Here is a 20102-nt window from a genome sequence, read left to right on the forward strand (position 1 = left end):
CCGCCGAGTTTACATGAAATCATCTATGTAGCTTGGCAGAAGTGCGATGGTTGTGCCTCTCATGGATTTAAGCCGGGCCTCCATGGCTGGCCACGTGGTTTCTGTGGTGTTCGTGTTAACACCCAGAAATATGAACCAAGTTACCGGCTGAAAAATTGATGACTTAGCGATCGAATATCGTATGACAAAGTTAACGTGCTACAAAACAGAGCACTAGGAGATGAAACCACTTGAACCATGACAAAACAAATTCACCTTAACGGTGTTCAATCTCTTAAACAAAGACTGAACAACACAAGGTATATTGTGTAGCAACCAAATATGTGCCAATTCTGACTTTCCATAGCACTATGACCTAGGTGCTACTTGGCGGTCAACCCACGGCAGCGCTTTAATCAAGTCCTGTGACCTTGTCTGTATTTGCCGCGTTATGTTTGTATATGAAGTCGTTTGCACCATATCTTGAACGTGTGTCAAATGTTTCAGGTGTGCAATTTTCCGTCCTTGTAATGATCTCTTAATTCGTGTTGATTGTAGATAGAGTTGTTGTTATTATTAATGGTGAATTCCACGTCTTATTTTACTTTGTCCTCTCAGTAGTCTTTCTCGATCGTGTAACATAATCTATTAGTTTAAGTTGCGGCGTGCGGCAGCGCCGCCTAAAGACGTCTTTAGGAACTTGGACTCAGACTTGGTCTTATGATTTGTGAGAAAAAAAAATTGGCTCTGGCTGGTGGGCCACGACAGAATTCACTTGGGAATCGGGACTGAAACTTGAGACCTAAAGCTCAGGTTCCGAAACGGAATCAGATCGTTGGACTGGGACCTGTTAATACCTACCATCCGAGCGCACAAACTGGATGCGGTGGTTCGCCGCTTGGTGACGGCATCCGGCCGCCTGCAGGGCGCCGTTGTTTATGGGCGGCCCACCCGTCTGAACAAATCTGAAAGGAGATATTTTGCCTTGTTCTTTACGTTTTCAGTGGTCTGCGCGGGTGTCGAGATGCTCACAGTGTTTTGTAAGCAAAGCAGGATGCTTAAATCATGACCCCCCATTTGCGTTGCTTTGACCCAGTTCATCAGATAACTTCATATGCGGGCGTTTTCAGACATCATCTACCGCACGGGAAAAACAAATGACGAAAAAATCGTAGGTCTGTGGTGGCCTTACAAATAAGTGATGATTACGTACTCAGGAAACGATTATTATTGAACAAATTGAAACCAGAAATGAAAAGGTCTAAAAAATCAAGCTCATAGCGTTTGCTATTGTACGGAAGGATAAGGCATGATTGGTGTAAATTACAGCATGTTGGGGGATCATAATGATGAAATATGTTCATATCGTACCATGCTGCCGGGCACGACGTGCTGCTGCACGACTGGCGGCAGCGTTTGGGTAGTTCGATCAGGGACAACCTGGAGGTGGGGCTCTCCGGCGGAATCCACCATTCCGAATACCCAGACTTCGGACACAGGCCGGGCCCGATGATTCCTTGTGCGCTTGGCCCTGGCTACCAGCGTTTCGTCGATCTGGACGAACCCATCTGGTCCGCCCGGACGGGCCGGGTGCCGGAGCATGTCGGCAGACAGAACAGAAACAAACAGTGCCCGGATTATGTCTGCTCAGAACCAACGGTGCGCATATCTTTGAACGATCGGCTGATAATACCGTGATAAAATCCACCCGCTCAATCATGTATGGTCGGCTGTTGTAACAATAAGAAGGCGAGATAAGATATTTCAGCGACACACTCAATAAAAAAAGCCCCAGTGTACAACAGGCCGCTTTCTCCATACATGCAACGTTGTCTAAAGATAGCCCTGGAACAAAAGCAGTATTTGGGTATATGCTTAATAAAACTTCGCTTGGCTCTGGCTATGTTGCGATGAATTGAATTAACGATGTGAATGTTCTCTTATTTGTTGATGAAGTAGAGCATGACATATGGCAACTTAATGTTAGTGAAGTTTTTAAAACTATGCCCCACGTCGCTGAGAAAGTTACTCCAATCCACCACGGCCTAAAGTGGCACCTCATCTTCCTTCGCGACCTGGTGAGCTGCCATTCCCTGGGAGGAAAAGCATACTAGCAAGACAAGCTGGCGTTCTATGTGTGACCCTTCAAAGAACGATTCTTTCCTGATACTTGCGGTCATTCGGTAGCGCCGTTCCATGCAGCGCCACACAACGCCATCCACTGCCCTCTGTCTGTGACCCTCCGCCATACCTGCGCCGCACTTTTCACAGACCGCTACGGCTGCCAGAAGATGCTCATTCCTGTGATACAAATAAAACACTGAAGGCTGGAAAGCTGGAAAAGGAGGCTTTTGGTGCCGCTCGCCCAGCAGGTTGATATATAAATTTTCACGCCGGCACTCGTCTGTTACCCACTCTTGTTCCCGCATCAGGTTGACAACGTCCGTGAGAGCGCGTGCGGCAGTTGGCTGCGAGCCGCCAGCATCGCTTCTCCTTTTTGTTTGTTTGTTTTTTCTTGTTGTTTTTTTTTTGCTGGGGTTGCGGCCGAAGACAGTCATCGTCTACGTCTCTCAGACAGGCGTCGGCGGGCGATAGATCCCAAGACGGCGGTTACAGTACTCTACTTTTCACAGGGCTCGTCGCCACACTTTGTTCAGGCGTTACAGCGACATCTGCCGCCAGCGCAGAGTCCATTTCCTCAAACCATGGCCAGCGTACCACACCAGCGCCACTGCGGCTCTTGCTGTCTTTGATCCCCTTGTATCGTTTCACGAGCGAGTACCAATGCCGGCCACCGCTCGCACCCGCTCCGGCGTAGCAGTGCCGATCAAAAGAGCTTTCAATGGCTTCCCACTTCATTTGATGTCATGTTCACCTTACACACGGATGCAAAATGAGAGGGAAAAGCATGAAACAAAAAGAACGAAGAAAAAGCTTTTGTTGGGTAAATATTTTGCTTTTTTGATCCCCTTGAAGTGACCCAAAAATGCACTACAACAGTGTAACTTTACCCATTTCGCCGTCGCCATTCACCCTGATATCCCTTGCTCAAATAGCCTTAAGAATGCTTAGCGGAACGGCGTTGAGAAAACATGGGACATCTAATTGATAACAATAACCTCTAAGCCACCACACCTTGGAATTGATTAGCACCTGCACGTCGAGGACTTGGTTGTCCCCTGCTCCCATGGACTCGTGGTCCAGTCCGAGGTGGAGGAGCACTTCTCAGAGGAGCGGCATTGGTGCGGAGTCCACCTATTTTGACGTATCTCCTGATTTCTCCCGGGGTACTGATCCCGAGACTGGCAATCCTCGAAAAGACCTGGTGCACAGGAGCCGTCCGCGTTGGCGAACTTGGCCTCCGGGAAGTACCGCATCGAACACCGGTGTTGGGTGACCCCTTGGAAGTCTCCAGGTTTCTTCAGGTCAGTCGGCACGGGCTCTCGAAAGGTGTAGTTCCATTGTTCCAGGTCGAGGTGGAAGTACACCCGGTGGTCCCCAAGATGCTGCGAGCGTAGAACAATATGGCCAACAAGCTTCTCGATGTCCGAGCCACTTCGTGTCATGGTCTGCTGGGGGAAGACGAGAAGATGTGAGCGATGTTTTTCTCCAGTTTCGGCGCCATCTGTCCTGCGTCGGAGTGCAGGATGCAGTACACCCGCATGCCCTTATTCTCCACTTACTTCCCTTCCATCGGGTTTAGGTTGTCTGTTTGGGCAGAGAGCCTACTCGCCGGCCCACTGGATAAGGCAGTTGATGTCGATGTCTTCCTGGCCAGATGCGTATTCCATAAGACATTTTGTGTCTGGATCCTGAGGTCTCCGTGTCGAGCACCTTTGGAGCCGCTGTATTGTACACGTGCCAGAGCTTGGGAAGGCAATTTGCACAGTAAATGTTATCACTATGTCTAGGACGTCAGGATGGAGAATTGGTTGAAGGCATCTGGTTCCCGTGTAAGCTCAGGGCGGCACCACGAACGCCGGACCTCTGGGCCATGATATTAGCCAGGTCCCGGCGCCGGCGTGCCGTTGGAGTGTCGGTGGTCCGCTCTGCCACCACTGGGAAGGGGAGGGGGCACAGCGTCAATTCATATTCATTACCGCACTCTTAACGCGGGCAAACGCACCTGGTATTTCAGTTGCTTCGTCCACTAAACAAACTTTTTTGTCAGCTCCTGAGCTCTCTTCGGGACTCTTGTCGATTTTTTTTTCAGCACTTTTGGGCGAAAAGTCAGTGAGACAGTATGAACAGGAGGGACGTCTGCTCCTTATCTCGTACCACGCACACGTCAGTGCCCTCCTCAAACATGCCATACTGCTCCTATGAGCTCCTATGAGCTCATGATCCACTCCGAGACGGAAGAACACCTTTCAGATGAGTGGCATTGGTGCGGGGTCCACATCTTTTGACATATTTCTTGGTTTCCTCCGGGGTTCTGATCCCAGGACTGCCAATTATCGAAGAGACCTGGTGCTCAGAAGCCGTCCGCGTTGGCGAACGTGGCCTCGGGGAAGTACCGCATCGAACACCGGTGTTGGGTGACCCCTTGGAAGTCGCCAGGTTTATTTTGGAAGTCAATCAGCACGGGCTCTCGGAAGGTATAGTTCCACTGTTCCAGGTCGAGGTGGGAGTAGACCCGGTAGTCCCTAAGATGCCGCGAGCGCAGAGCAAAGTGGTCAACAAGCTTTTCGAGGTTCGAGCTACTTCGTGTCATGGCTTGCTGAGGAAAGGACGAGAAGATGTGAGCGATGTTTTTCTCCATCTTCGGCGCCATCAGTCTTTCGTCAGGATGCAGGATGTCGATGTCGATGTCTTCCGAGCTAAACGCTTATTCAATAAGACACTTTGGGTCGGGATCCTAGGGTCTCCGTGTTAAGAATCTTTCGAACCACTGTATCGTACACCTGCCAGAGCTTGGAAAGCCGAGTTACACAGGTCTTGTCATTCGCCATGTCTAGGACGTCAGGATGGAGAATGGCTTGAGGGCATCGTGTTCCTATGTGAAAGTCACGATATTATCCCGGCCCCGGCAACGTTGTGCCGTTGGAGTGTCGGTGGTCCACTCTGCACCACAGGGAGGGACGGAGGGGAGGGGGCACTGTGTCAATCCAGGTTCATGGCCGCACTCTTAGCATGCGAAACCCACCTGGTATCATGGCTTCTTCGTTCACTAAACAAGCCTCTTTACTAGCTCCTGGGCTCTCGTCGGGGCTCTGGTCTATTACTTTTTTGCTGAGCACTTTAAGGCGAAGAAGCCATGATAGGGCCATATCTCTTATGGCCATATGGCTTCATATAGAAGCCATATCTCTTCTTCAGCGAGATTGGACAACAGTTAAAAGACGAGATGCCTAAATCATCTTTAGACCCCCTCCAGCTCATCACAAATGTCGAAAATGAAATGGATCTGCCCCCCACTAATGAACAGGAATTAATTCTTCTCATCGATGGGCTAAACAACGTCGGAGCTGGAGTCGACAATATTAATTCAAAAATATTCAAGTTATCTTATAAGGTTATACTCAAACCAATTCTCCATCTTTTCAACAGCTGTTTGTCCTCGGGGATATTTCCAAGCACTTTCAAAAGGGCCGTGATTAAACCCATCTTTAAAAGTGGGGACTCGCAACTTGTAGATAATTACAGACCTATCAGTATTTTGCCGTTTATGTCCAAAATTCTTCAAAAACTGATATATAATAGACTCGTCCTTCATCTTAACCAAAACCAGCTAATTTACAAAATCAGTTCGGATTTCGGAAGAACAAAAGTACTTACATGCCAATTCTTCTTCTGCAGGAAACTATTACAAAGGCTTTTGAAAATGGGGAGTATGTGCTAGGTTTGTATTTAGATCTAAAAAAAGCCTTTGACACTGTAAACATTGGCCTTCTTCTACGTAAACTTACTAAATATGGTATTCGACGAAAATCTCATGAAATCATTTCTTCATATTTGTCTGGCAGAACTCAATGTGTAAAAATCAGGAATGATCTATCAACAATCAAAAACGTAACAATGGGGGTACCCCAAGGATCCATTCTCGGCCCAATCCTCTTTTTAATGTACATAAATGACCTACCTAAATTAAGCAGTAACATGATTTGTCTGTCTTATGCTGATGATACTGCGATTGTTTTCAAAAATAAAAGTATTGTCGAACTTCAAAACAATGTCAGTACGCTTTTGCTTCTAATGACTTCTTGGTTTGCTGCTAATTTTCTCTCCCTGAACGTATCAAAAACATTCACACAGCATTACACAACCCTTTCTTCGCATTTCCGACTAAATGTGCAAATTAATAATTCACCTACTGAAGAGAAAAAAGAAATTAAATACCTTGGTGTAATCATTGACAAATCTCTTAAGTTTACAAGCCACACTAATTTTGTTGCAAGCATAGTAAGTAGAAATATTGGAAGAATAAGTAGGGTTAGGTACTTTATTGATAAAACAACGTCACATCTACTCTATAACACTTTGATTCTTCCTTACCTAAATTACTGCTGCTTGGTTTGGGGCATAAATTATGCTTCTCAACTAGATCGATTGGTAATTTTGCAAAAAAGGGCTGTGCGTCTTATAGAAAATGTGTATCCTCCGCAAAGCTCAGAGCCAATCTTTAAACGATACAAAATTTTGAAACTATCGGATATTGCTAAATCTCAAATGTTAATTGTGATGCACAAATTTTTAACTTCACAGCTCCCTGCATCATTCGATTTAATTTACAATCTCTACGAATCCAATGACATGGATATGAGGCGAGCAAAACATTTAGAACAACCTTTCTCTTATCGTAATTATAGACTATTTACAGCATCCTGCCTTGGCCCTAAGCTGTGGAACGACATTATGGTCCCATATTTTCCAAGAATAGCGGATATCCCTGTATCGAAAACCATCGTTAAGAACATCATCCGCAAGCATTTCGTGAACACATATTAACGTAACAAACATATTTGAAGACATTGCCATCCTTGTGCTGTACATATCCAACGCACTTCATATTTGACCTCCTTCATGTTTCATAATCAATTTCTGATATAAAGTCATGCACATATACCCAAATTAATGGCGCTGGCTCCGGGAGTTCTCCCAGCAACAAGCTCTGCTTAGCTGGGTGGACTCCCTGGAGATCCAGCCCAAAACCCAGCACAAAAATGACCAGGTAATTGCCCCCTCCGACTTGTGACTGTATAACCCTTACTAACACCGGGAATTGAGTGGTTGTGGATTATTGGGCGGTTGTAGCGGGCTGTCATTAGCTGATTTTGGCTAATGACTACTTTAAGCCTTTTCATCTATGATTTTTCCCTCCCTCTCACGTAACACAATTCCCTCGGGTCTGCTCCACCTCCTCGCCCGTTTTTTTAAGTTTGTTTCATCGTCCTAACTGGGAGTGCCGCGACTTGATTTTATGTTTTCTGGTGTTAACGTACGGTTTACTGCGTCGCTGGGATTGAGGGAGGGGCACTCCTGGTTACCTGTTCTTGGGTAACGGTGTAGAAAAAAAGAGGCGATTGACAGAAGGAATAGGAGCAACGCCTTCTCTTCTCGCGCAGGACACACCTCAGCGCCCTCCATAGCTAGACCTTACTGCAGGCCCTAGACGGTCCCACGACAGGCCCCACAGACAGACGGACAGGCCCCACGGTCTAGATGCATCTCCGCCCTCCAGCATGCCGCCGCTCCACGCGCCGTCTAAGTACCCCAGGAGAGCCTTAAGGAATCTTTCTGAAACACACCATATTTCAGAAGTACCACACCGCGGTGATATCGTGTATTACATCCACCACAACACTTTCCGCAGATTTATGGTGTTATTCCAGAGTAGTGTTGTTACATTCATTCATTCATATTCCGCGTCCCTTAGCACATGTGGGCACCTGCGGTAGTCCTCGTGCTGTACGCTGCGGCACTCTACGCACTTCCTGGGTCAGTCGCAGACTGTTAAGGTCGGCGTCGCTGATGCCACAGCAACGGGACAGACACAAAGCACAGGAGGAGCGGTGAAAGTTCGGAGTCGATGTGGTAGCCAGGTCGCAGCCACGTTTGTGGCAGAAGCCAGAGGTAAAGCAGAAACAAGAGACGCTGTCAAGAAGGCAATCACAGTAGTGATTCCGCAGCGCGCAACGCCTTTGGGGAAAATACCGCTCGCACTCACACAGACAGTGCCAGGCGTCGGAGAACTCGTGCTTCAAACTGCTGACTTTGTTCAAGACACTCCAGGAGAGGCAAGGGCCGTCCGTCGTGGTCAAAGTCTGGATGGTGCTCCGGGGTGAGGTGCCCTCTAGCCGTTTGTGACGGGAATCCGAGGGCGATGCCCCTGGTCTCACTGTGACTCTCATCTGACACGCTGTGGTCGCCGAGTTTGTCTTTCCCATGGGGTCCAGAGGCTACGTCAGAAGAGGCTGGATGGGCTCGGCCGTCGGGGCGTTAGCGTTAGCGGCGAAAGCCACAGCAAACGCTTCCACCTCCCGCGGGGCGGCATCGGGTGAGCTGCCTAGAAGGCAGCCCGGTCAGTGGGGGAGGTGGTGGTCCGCTACGATTGCTGACTTACTTGCTGCGGCTTGCTCACTGACTTTTTCGAGACCACTTGCGAAACCTGCCAACACAGAGAAAGGAGGAAGGTATACGTGGAGAAATAATGCATTAAATACTATGTATCTATTTAGACACAATGTATTCTAGTTCTTCTGCCATATGAGGTTGTCCTTTACGATGCGTAAAGATTCGCGTGTGGTTTCTTACAGAACGCGTCCTCCCGTTCGGGCGTAGGGACAGCGATGGCCAGACAGGCCTCAGCCAGGTCCATGTCCTGGCCGTATGGCCGGCCGGCTGTCTCGTAGTTCATCGAGCAGGTCCATGTCTTCCATGGTTTTCCGGTTGCTACCGCTCCGGCTGTCATGGCCGCGTATCTTTCTGTACTTTGCTGTCACCTTACGGTACTTGCCCTGTGCCGGCAGTTGTCTGAAAAAGCTACATTACCGGCTACAAGCACGCTCAAGATGTGATGCCCGGAATATTCTGCTGACCAGCCATTGATGCCTTAGCAATGTACATCTAGTGCATTGCAACCTGTAAACGCACCGGCGACGACGCAACCCTCGGTTATCGCCATGCGTCATTTGCACGAAGACACCTGGATGTTATTCAGATTGTGTGCGTTAGTCATCGGAGATGTTTGTGTCTCTGAATCGGGTGGCTGTTCGCGCCATTTTTGTCGGCTGGAACATTGCACATTTGCGTTTCCAGTGTTTTCAATTTTTATCATGTATTTTGCCGATGGTTGTGGTCCGCTATGATTGCTGGCTTGCTTGCTCTGGCTTGCTCCCTGTGGCTTGCTCCCTGGTGTGCTCCTTGTTCTTCACGGCATCAGCTTGCGGATGTTGTCAACACAGAGAGAATGGTATTCATGGAGAACTAATACTTTGAATGTTGGCATTCAGACACAATGTGTTGCAACTCTTCTGCCATATCAGCATTTCCTTACCAGCATACATTGACAATCAGAGCACATCTATCTGCTGCAACTCTTGACATGCTCTGCCTACACCCATCGACTAGTGAACTTCCAAAAGCAATCAAGATTTTCATAATCCATGAGCTGATCTTTGGTGTACCTGCTGGACGAAAATAGCAAGTGCATGTCTATGTGCACATATGTCAATGCAGGACAAGGTTTTTGGCAGTTTTCTGACTCGTCAGTGAAATTCCATACGGGTCGGTGCCACCGAGGTAAGGGCGATTTAACAAGGCGATGACTTATTCCGCAATGTCTTCTCTTAGATTTCGTGCTTCAAATTCTGCACAGGTCAGAGTGAGCGTTGATAATCTACTGTCCATGTCTGTTTTGGATTTGTTGCTGCAGCTCACGGTTTATCGTTATCTATGTTTCGAGTTCGTAATTTAGCGTTTCCAGATCGCTGCCTGGTCTCAATACACCACACTCTAGAATTAAGATCCTCTTTTCGAGATGTTCAGACTTTTGTCAAACAGCAGCTCAGCCTTTGCCATGCTGGATCAGCTGCTGAACGACTGACGGACGCCGTACCCAGCTCTGCCCTTCCAGCCGGCTCGGATGGCTGCACCGCCTCCGGCGCGTAAGCGCTCCCGGCCCTGCCCGGCGAGAGGGAGCCGGCCGCCCGGCGGTGCGACCGGTGGCGCGCCATTTCGGAGACAGAGACCCGTCGTCTTCAACGTTTGCCCCGCCCGCCGTCCGTGCCAGGTGTAGCGTCGGCGAAAGGCGTCTCCTGCGCGCTGTCCGAGTCCGGGGCTGTCGTATCCGCTGTGGCCGACCAGTGACGTCACATGGGCCGATCGGTGACGTCACGTGTGCGGGTGTGAGGTCCGATCGATGTCGCTGTCCACGGGTCAAGTTACGGGGAGAAGGCCTCCCCGTCAGGTCGCGTTCACCAGCGACTATAGCGCCATGTCACGTCACCACGAGGCTCAGGTCCGGAACACTGTCGGCCGCCCGGCTGCGAGAGCGATCCGACGCCACCGGAGGTCCGCGAGGCGACCTGACGCCACCAGAGATCCGTGACGCGACTTGTCTTTTAGAGCTTTAAAAGCGCGGAGTCGCATCTCTTCATGTTTGCAACGCCAGGCTGTCGCCCTGCTTTTGGACTTTCGCGACCCAGGATAGAACGCCGCCGTCATCAGGCTTAGCGAAGGTGATGCAGCACCGGTGCAACACGCAGTCTTCAATCGCGATGCTGCCACTCTGCCAGGACTCAGTCGGAACCACACGCTTGATTCGGATTGGTCTCTGGTGTTCACCTCTGCTGCGTTTCGCCGTTTGGTGCTCGTGCTGCACCTGAGCAACTTACTGGAGCCCTGACTCACTAACTCATCGTAGGACTTGTCCAGGTTGGCTCCCGGAACGTTTGTGACATCAGCCGAGACATGTCTGAATCCATCGCTTTTGTAGCATACTCATCGGAAAATGGCTATACAATCGAGAGCGCTGCAGGCACGGCTTTACAATCGAGAGTGCTGCAGGCTTGACTTCACAATCGAGAGCGCTGCAGGCATGGCTTTACAATCGAGAGTGCTGCAGGCTTGACTTTACAATCGAGAGCGCTGCAGGCATGGCTTTACAATCGAGAACGCTGCAGGCATGGCTTTACAATCGAGAACGCTGCAAGCTTGCTGGCGCCCTCTACAAGGGTCCTCGTGGACCCCACTTTCTGTTCGGATGTAGCTGTTACCTAAAAATGGCTCTGCAATTGGAAGTATTGCAGACTTGCTGGTACTCTCTACAAGGGGCTCACGAGATCCTGCATTTCCGCTTTGGATGGAGCAGTTATCAACTGCTGATGCCATGCTTTGCTTCAACTCTGCTTTGTGGCGGCAAAGAAAGAGATCTCCCTCAGTCGGGTAGGCGTCACAGTTACAACGTGGCCAAGCAACACCCGGTACGACTTCCTGTCGGTGACTGTCAGACACGCACATTTCTTTCACAGCCCAGGGACAAGGCTGCCACAGAACTGCAACTCTCCAGTCCGCCATGCAATTGTAGTGCGCGGCCAGAACAGGCCCGCTGGCCTCGCACATAATCCAGGGGCGAGAGGCTTCTCCGAGATGCGCTGAGAATGATTCACCTCTAAGTTGCCCAGGCACCATTTAACGTAGCAGTTCTTGTCAACGGTGCGTTGGCGAAACTAGCGGAATTATGGGAGCAGCTCTTCCGAGAACAACGGGCGGGGGGGGGGGCAACGGGGCGGGGAAGGGCTCCGAGCTGTTTAGGTTGGTGAGTTTGATAGGTGTGAAATCAACACCTCGCAGAAAGCAACAGCGGCTCGATCAACGGCGTTTCGCCTGGCAGACAAGCCGGCGGGTCTGGCCTGATCGGCCACGCCCCTGCAAACACAGCCGAAGCCCAACAGTGGCCGCTGTCCCTGTGTGTCTGGAGTTTCAGGGGTGCCGCGCCGGCCCGGCCGCGCAATTGGGCCGCCGTCCACTGAGCGGGGACCGGCCTGCAGACGTCGGAAACGCCACCACCATCCAGCTGGCTTTGCGGGCATGCTGCGACGGCGGGCCGTCGCCAGTCGTGTCTCTGTCTGTTCAGGAAGGTGTGGAATGAAGGACTCGACAGATTTGTGATGAACCCTTGGAACGAATGCTTCTCAAATTTCAGCCATCTCATTTCGTCCACTTTGCTTTTCACTAAATCGCGTGTTAAGATAAACTGAGTGGCGGAGCAGGTCGTATCTTGAAGACTCCAAAGTAAAGACGGACCATTGAAAACAATATCGTCACCATGGACCCTTGATACGTAATGTAGCGCGCTGTGCGTAAAGGCGAAGCGTTGTGCTTAACGTGATGGCGCACTGTCACCACGCGCTCTCCAACGTGGGGTCGTAATATGACTGAACGCTGTTCCAGTGGGCGTGCGCGGCGAAACACGCGAGCTTCGCCGGAGGAGGTGGCATCGTCTGGGACAGGTTGGAGGCTGGCTGTCCGCTGAGCTGTCAACCGCCGCTGAGCGCTGGGGCGGGCTTCGGTAGTGGATTCTAGGAGGGACTGGTCTGAGCCGTCACCATCGCTGGAGGAGGGACCGGCCTGAGCCGTCACCATCGCTGGAGGAGGGACCGGCCTGATCTGCCACCTTCGCTGGAGGAGGGACCGGCCCGAGCTGCCACCATCGCCGGAGGAGGGACCAGCCTGGGCCGTCACCATCGCTGGAGGAGGGACCGGCCTGATCTGCCACCATCGCTGGAGGAGGGACCGGCCTGAGCCGTCACCATCGCTGGAGGAGGGACCGGCCTGATCTGCCACCATCGCTGGAGGAGGGACCCGCCTGATCCGCCACCACTGGGACACTGACCGACCGAGGACGGCTGGGTGTGGGCCGCTCGCGAGCCGTGCTGGCCTGATGGGCAGGGCCGCAGGTAATCGGTCGGTTGGCTCTCACTGTCACAGACCCCCTGTGCATGTTACAAGTGACGTGCGGCCTGAATATGTGTGAACATGAGCGAGCGCACCCGAACACAGGCTTGTGAGAGTGCCAGTTTTACACCCGCGTGCTTCGGTGATATGGTGCAACGCGTCTATTCCGAGGAACTATGAGAGGTCTGATCAGTTGTCACTTCATGCCCTGTCACATAGACACTGTTCGCCGTGTTGTTGGAGGATGTATTACTTCATGTGCTCATATGACGGACAGAGTAGTGTTTTATCTTCTGAAACGCATATTGGATGCGTTGTGTCTGGATAATACCTGAATACTCAAATGTCCGCCGTGCTCAACCATTGCGAAGTCGGCGCGCCCTGAAACCCCAGTCAACAACAAGCCCTCAGCCACTGTGCCCGACGCGTCCCTGAGCCCATATCACTAATATCCACCCTTGGCCTCGCTTGTATTTCTGTCGGCAGTTGGTGATCAATGAATTGCACACGTTGGGCGTGTTTCATGGCACAGTAGAGAGCCAGCCCGATGCGGAACAGGATATGGCAGTCAGCGCTGTCTCACCGTCATCAAAACACATCACATCCAGAAACTCACCGGTGGCCACAGTCGATTACGTTGTCTCGAAGCATTGCAACAAACCCTGTTCAGCCTAGACACTGACCTACTCGTAACACCCGTTGTGGATAGACTTCATTGCATAGTTCATCATGTAATTATGGCATTGAGTAACCTTGTGAAACTAATGGAACGGCAAGAATATGTCCGCGATTTGGGCTTGGAAGCCCTTATGGCCAACGCGCGATGCAGGTTGACGAGTCGGACACTTGGCATGCACTAGGGTCAATCCATCAAACCCACGGTCTCATGTGGCATACGACACTCGCAGAGGGGCGCAGTTGACTCACGCAAGCCACCAGTGCGCCGGTGACGTTTGGTAGTCTGTAGCGTAGATGCCCGGCGTCGTCGCCATCCCCCCTGCCAGGACCTCGGGTTCCAGGGCCGGCCAGCGTCCGCCGTTCCTGGCTCATGTCCTCGAGCTGCCGAGCGTCAGCTGGCTGCGCAGCTGGCGCCTCTCGTCCACCAGCAGCTGCTGCTGGTCGGCCAGCTGGGTGGCGGCGGCGGCGCTGAGGCGCAGCTGGCGCTCGGTGCCCTCGGCCCGCAGCAGCAGCTGCTCGTGCTGCCGGCCGTACTGGTAGCAGCGCGACTCAAGCCGTCGCCGCGCCGCCTCCGTCTCGGCCAGCCGCCGCTCCAGCTGGCTGCTGCTCTCGGCCAGCTGCTGCCGGCTGCTCTCGGCAGCTGCCAGCTGCGCGGCGAGCGTTGCGCACTCCGCCTCCAGTCGCTCCACTAGCGCCGCCTGGCGGGGAGACGTGCGACAGTCAGCTGGCTCGCTGAAGCTGGCTCAAGCTGAGTGCTGCGCTGCACGGAATGTGAACTCGTAAAATAAACTTATTTTGATGGAAAGCCCGCACTGAAATTTCGTGCACGGTGTCATCCAACATCAACATGCCAAACAGTATCCGTGCAACATCCGTGCAGCATCCTAAACAGTATCCGTGCAACATCCGTGCAGCATCCCAAACCTGCGGAGCGTGCACAATAAACGCGTGCATCCGAGACCGCACGTCACGCAGAGTTTGGTGTTTTCCTCGTGAGGCGAATTTAGCGACACGCTGCTGAAAGTTAAGCATATTGACTAAACTAGGAAGCCCGCTTATAAACAAGCACATGACAAGACTACACTAGCTTCCCATTTTTTTTGTCGTCGTGGGTGAGATAGCGAAAATACTAGATGGAGGCAGCTTGTCAGTTAAGCTAGCAGCTGGTTAAAATATCTAAAGCATAGTTCCACAATGAGAAAGTAAAGTGCGCGGTGCACACAATCCCAAACGAAGCACCTCGCACCAATCTCGAAGCACCTCACAGCACGGCGGCTGCTGCTGAATCAAGGGCATTCACTGCTGATGCGACCGATTTTCGGAGTACGGAGGGAGGAACACTTCAGAAGCCGAGGTGGGCACTGCTACCTAAAACGGTGTTAGTCTGCGCGGAACTAAGCGAATCGGTCATCTTACGGCATCTACACCGGGTGACAAAACACAATCTCGTGGAAATAACAGAACAGTCTTTCCACGGCCCGTTCAGAGGCTTAGTCGTCACCTGACCTGCGACTCCAGCATCGTCTCCAGCTGCTCGGCGCGGGTGTCGCTCTGGGCGCGGACCTGCGCCACGGCCTTCAGCAGCTGCTGCTCCCGCGTCTCCAGCTGCTGCGTCAGCGTCTTGACGTCGTCGACGCGACCGCGCTCGGCCGCCTGCCGGTCCAGCTGCTCGCCGGACGTCCGCCGCTCCAGCATGTTCACCTGAGGGGCGAGGGCAGACCACGCTGAGGGTTGCCGACCGACTTCGCCAAACAGCACCACCGGGCCATGGGCCAGCACTGGAGCGTGAGTATGCCCTGGATCGCTGAGGAATGCTCGCCAAACCTCGTCAAGCTGTGAATTAGAAGTGATACAGGGCTGCAGCACTCGTGCGCCCCGAGTAGATGCTGTGGCGGGCTGGTGTTGCGGTCCCCTACAGCCTCAGAGCTGCTGAACGAGTGTAGCGGTGGACCATGCCCCGGGGCCGTGTGTCAGCATGTAAGGCGAGTGGGGCGATGACTCATGTCTGGGTGAGAACAATCACGGCTCGGGGCGGTGCGTCACGGTGGCGCCGGCCAGTCGCTCGCAGATCGTGTTGCGGGAACGAGCCTTGGAACGAGTACAAGAGGTGCTGCTCGGGCGCGTGGGGGGAGTCTCTCTCTGTCGGCGTTGTGTGCGGCAGCTCGCCGGTGTGTGTGGGGTGGTCCAACCGAGATGTGACCACCGAATACAACGAGGTCACCCTGTCGCATGAGGAGAACCACGACACGGTTTGGACGCAACTGGACAGCGGTTGGACCCCAGCCAAACCAGTCGTGCAACTGCCGAGAGGAAGACTTGCGACGGTTGGAACCGATGGATAAATAGATCGATGAACCCATCTAATGGCTCACCATCCCAACTACTCCAAATGCCTGCAATCAGATCACTACGACCCGAAGGAAGTCGTTGGGGATACGGTGTGCTTGCAAGCTGGCGCAATGATCAAACCACCCAACACATGGCGTTGTGTTCTCACATCAAACATCAACTTTTCGCGGCGAACAAACATTATGTGTCGCCCCGTTCTGTACGTGTGTTCGTGATGTCCTTCGTCAGAGTGGCCAAGTTTTCGGGGTGTGGTGCGCCCGCGTGGCCTGCCAACCCCTCCTTGGACAATAGTATCGCCAACTGTCAGCGGATCATTGTCGGGGGCTCGGAAGCAAAATTATGTGTGCTGCCAGATCAACAGCCTTGCAACATATCAAAAGATATCGGAGACACAAAATCACTCATGCCGACGGTTCCAAAGCGGACACGGGCGTCGGCTCCGCCTTTGGGTGAGGCCACGCTACGTCATCTTAAGCTGCTAACCTGCTCCTGCAGCTGGACCCTGTCCGGTGAGAGTCGCCACCCGCTCCTGCAGCTGGACCCTGTCCCAGTGGGAGTCGCCCACCTGCTCCTGCCCGTAGCTGGACCGCGGGAGTCGCTCACCTACTCCTCTAGCTGAACCCTGTCCTGGTGGAGTCGCTCACCTGCTCCTGCAGCTGGACCCTGTGTCGGTGGGAGTCGCTCACCTGCTCCTGCAGCTGGACCCTGTCCCGGTGGGAGTCGCTCACCTGCTCCTGCAGCTGGACCCTGTCCCGGTGGGAGTCGCTCACCTGCTCCTGCAGCTGGCCCCTGTCCCAGTGGGAGTCGCTCACCTGCTCCTGCAGCTAAGCCCTGTGTCGGTGGGAGTCGCTCACCTGCTCCTGCAGCTGGACCCTGTCCCGGTGGGCGGTGCTGAGCGCGCTCTCCGCCGAGGCCAGCTGTTTGCGGAGAGACGCCCGCTCAGCCTGCAGCGTCTCCGCCTCTCCTCGTCTCTCCTGTTCGGCCCGCTCTGCCGCCGACTTCACGGTCTCCAGCTGCGCCTCTGCCTATTGGCCAGACACGATCCAAGGTGACCAACCGCAACACGGTAAAATTTCCGCCGTTTATGGCGAGAGCAGGCACTCAACCAACCAATTCATGGAAATCTGGTGGGGCAACCAATCACCGAGTTACCATTTGGTACAGCAGCTAATCGCTGCACGACCGGGCCACACAGTGGCAGCAAAGCAGAGCAGTGTTCTCTTTTTAATACAGAATGAAACCGAATGTTTGTTGAAAGATCAAACCCAAACTTTTTGCGTGGAAGAATTTTGGAAACGACGAAAAAAATTCAAGCGTTTTTGTTTCGTTTTCATATTGCGGAAGTAAATGGCTGGATGCGGCCGAAATGGGGCGTGGGGTTGGGAACGGGCTTTGGGAGTAAGCTAGGGCAACCTTATTGGCTACACGCCTCCCCAACCAACCGAGTTTAGGAAATGACACCCTGTGTGCAACTACGAATCACCAAATGTCTTCGAAATTACGAGTGATTTTTGTTTTGCTTTGCCTTGCTCTGAGTGAGCCGAATTACCATGATGGGTACATTACGACGGTATTGTGGGTATTTCTTACTGACCAATTTACTGGTGTTAGTTTACACAAACAACTCATCCCTGGTCAGAGGTCTTTGGAACGGTAAAGCTGTCTTTCCACAGTACTTCCTCTGCGACTTACATTCACGCGTCGCCGCTGCTCCTGCGCTAGTTCCTGCTGCTGCCGCGCGGCGGCGCGCTCGGCGTCGAGCCTGGCCTCATCGGTGACCTGCTGCTGCGCCTGGACGGCGCCGCGCAGCTCCTGCTCCAGACGCTGCCACTGCTGTCGCTCCGCCTCCAGCTGCCAGCGGACGGCACCAGCGGTGTCGGTGTCGTCATGTCTGCATCGGACCATCGGACAGCGGATGGAGCCGCCTGACCTGGGTCAGCACGGGCCGGCAGTGACCTGACCCAGAGCGGGGTACGGACGGCTGGCTGACCTGGCCCTGTTTTTCGGTGAGCTCCGCCAGCTGGGCCCGCAGCCGGTCGAAGCTGGCCTGCACAGAGCGCTCGGCCTCCTCCCGGGCCGCCGCCACCCTGCGCTCCTGGTCTGCGATCAGGCGCTCCTGCCGCTCCTGCTGACTCGCCTGCTCCCTGCGGATGCACGCAAGGAGCCAACAGTCAGTCACCAGGCCGGCCATGTATAAACACTAAAGCTGTGCACAGTACTTCGGAACACCAAACCGACAAAGGCTGGCAAACTGTGCCTGAGACTCTTTTAAATGCGTTGTAGTGTTGGTGCGTGGGAGAAAATGCTGATGCATTCTGTTCCATACACGCCATCAAGAGATGAAAGACTTAAACACAGAGGTGTTTGTGCGTTACCGCCATGCGAGCGCGGCACCACTTTGAGATGTGGCGTTGTCCCCTCTCGGTGGCGCACCTTCTGAGCACCTCTGCCGCGTGCTCAGCCTCAGCCTTCTCCAGCTGAGCCTGCTCCGACAGCCGCACGCTCTGCGACACCTTCTCCAACGCATCCTCCTCCCGTCTCTGCAGCTCACTGACTCGGCTCTGCTCGCAACAGGCACGCCAGCATCAAACACCACATGAAGCACCCCACTCCCATCTCTGCAGATCTCTGACGTGGTTTGGCAAGCAATCGGCACTTTTTGACTTTGTCATTCGCGGGACCACGCTCCAGTCGTCATCACGCAGCAAACATGACGGCAGGTGCTGAAGAAGGAGCTCACCGGGCGTTATCAGCACACGTCGGGGAAAGCTTCCATTAACCACAAAGGGATATACAACCGTCGGCCCTTGAGAAAGCCGCACGTACAGCCTTAAAGTAAGCCCTCTGAAAGTTACTATGTCAATGCAATGACCTGACCGATATTGCCGTTGTGCGGATCTGTACACAGTGTCAGTGTGGCCCGTGTTTCAGTGTCTCGGTGTTGCAGTGACGCCGTACGCGTCTGTGCTGACCTTGCACTCTGCCTGACCTGACCTGCAGTCTGTCTGACCGTCTGAACTGGCCAACAGTTTGTCTAGCCGCCTGACCTGACTTGCACTCTGTCTGACCGTTTGACCCAACCTGCAGTCTGCCTGGCCGCCTGATCTGACCTGCAGTCTGTCTGACCGCCTGACCTGATCCGCAGCCTGTCTTACCACCTGACCTGACCTGCGGCCTGTCTGACCGTCTGAACTGATTTGCAGTCTGTCTGGCCGCCTGACCTGACCTGCAGTCTGTTTGACCGCCTGATCTGACCTGCGGTCTGTCTCACCGCCTGAACTGACCTGCAGCGTGCCGAGGGCCTCGGTCAGCTGCTGCCGCTCGGCCAGCTGGCGCTGCTGCTGCTGCTGGTACGGCCCGGCCCGCCACTGCTCGTGCTCGCGCACCACCGCCGCCAGCCGGGCCGCCTCGGCTCGGCACCGCTCCAGCTCCGCCGGCTCCGCTGCTGGCTCCGGCTCCGGCTCCGTTGCCGGCTCCGGCTCCGGCTGCGGCTCCGGCTGCGGCCGGGGCGGGCGGGCGCCGGGCGCCGGCGCGTCACCGCCGGTGGGAGCGGCCGGAGCGCGAGGCGAGCCGCTCGGCCCGACGGCAGCGGCCAGCCGGGTCTGCGTCCTGCCGACGACGGCAGCCGGCCGACGCTTACTCGGCGGGCGGTGGACAGCCAGACGGTGGACAGGAGCAGACCGACCTCGGACAGCGGACAGCGGCCGGCGCTCGCCAAGGTGGCGAACATCGTCTGACTAATATCTGACATCTGACATCATCATCTGACAGCGGACATGGGGCGATTGACACTCCGACCTATACATTCAGGATCAGAGCGTGTGGCTTAAACACTCAACGAGGATTTTTGAGAGCAGTGAAGCAGACAAAGAGGTTGGGACACATAGCCATCCCCCTAGGTTCCGAGGGTCCCGAATGGCGCCTCGGGACTGATGATCAAGGGCCGAGATGGGTGCTCGAAGGCTGTATTAACGGGCCAGGATCGTAGGGCCAAACCTTCAAATGCCAATCAGAGGGTTCTTTGCGCCGACCAGTGGCCTCCTTAATTGATGTGTGCCTTTGCATCCGTCAGGTATCACCTGTACCGAACAGTCTGCTCTGTGGTGGTCTTGGCCTGTGAGCCAGTTTTCAAAGTAGGGATAAGGCCCAGGCGCGCGATTTACATTGGTCGGGTCACTGAGCCACTGAGAGACTTTTTG

At 53.6% G+C, this 20102-nt stretch overlaps 1 protein-coding gene and 1 long non-coding RNA gene across 2 annotated transcripts; both read right to left on the reverse strand.

The window, feature by feature from the left end:
* Positions 1-4453: 4453 nt before the first annotated feature.
* Positions 4454-17808, reverse strand: LOC119094980 (trichohyalin). Its single transcript, XM_037217888.1, has 6 exons — positions 17596-17808; positions 16758-16928; positions 16548-16721; positions 15061-15207; positions 14224-14252; positions 4454-4625 (listed from the first exon to the last, which is right to left on the reverse strand). Exons 1-6 carry the CDS (start codon positions 17806-17808, stop codon positions 4454-4456), a joined length of 906 nt encoding a protein of 301 aa, XP_037073783.1.
* Positions 17809-17899: 91 nt separating this feature from the next.
* LOC119095938 (uncharacterized) lies at positions 17900-19227 on the reverse strand. Its single transcript, XR_005093956.1, has 3 exons — positions 19188-19227; positions 18337-18464; positions 17900-18047 (listed from the first exon to the last, which is right to left on the reverse strand). It is a non-coding gene; the product is annotated as an uncharacterized LOC119095938 (long non-coding RNA).
* Positions 19228-20102: the final 875 nt, after the last annotated feature.

The sequence above is a fragment of the Pollicipes pollicipes genome, unplaced genomic scaffold, assembly GCF_011947565.3.
Source record: "Pollicipes pollicipes isolate AB1234 unplaced genomic scaffold, Ppol_2.1 Scaffold_4219;HRSCAF=4965_pilon_pilon_pilon, whole genome shotgun sequence".
Classification (NCBI taxonomy): Eukaryota; Metazoa; Arthropoda; class Thecostraca; order Pollicipedomorpha; family Pollicipedidae; genus Pollicipes; species Pollicipes pollicipes.

Coding starts and splice junctions, on each gene's coding strand:
- LOC119094980 (XM_037217888.1), bottom strand. CDS start 17,808: ATGGTCCGATGCAGACATGACGACACCGACACCGCTGGTGCCGTCCGC. Junction 15,208..16,547: donor GGGTCCAGCTGCAGGAGCAG/GTGAGCGACTCC, acceptor CTGGACCGGCAG/GCGGCCGAGCGCGGTCGCGT. Junction 14,253..15,060: donor AGACGATGCTGGAGTCGCAG/GTCAGGTGACGA, acceptor TCTCCCCGCCAG/GCGGCGCTAGTGGAGCGACT.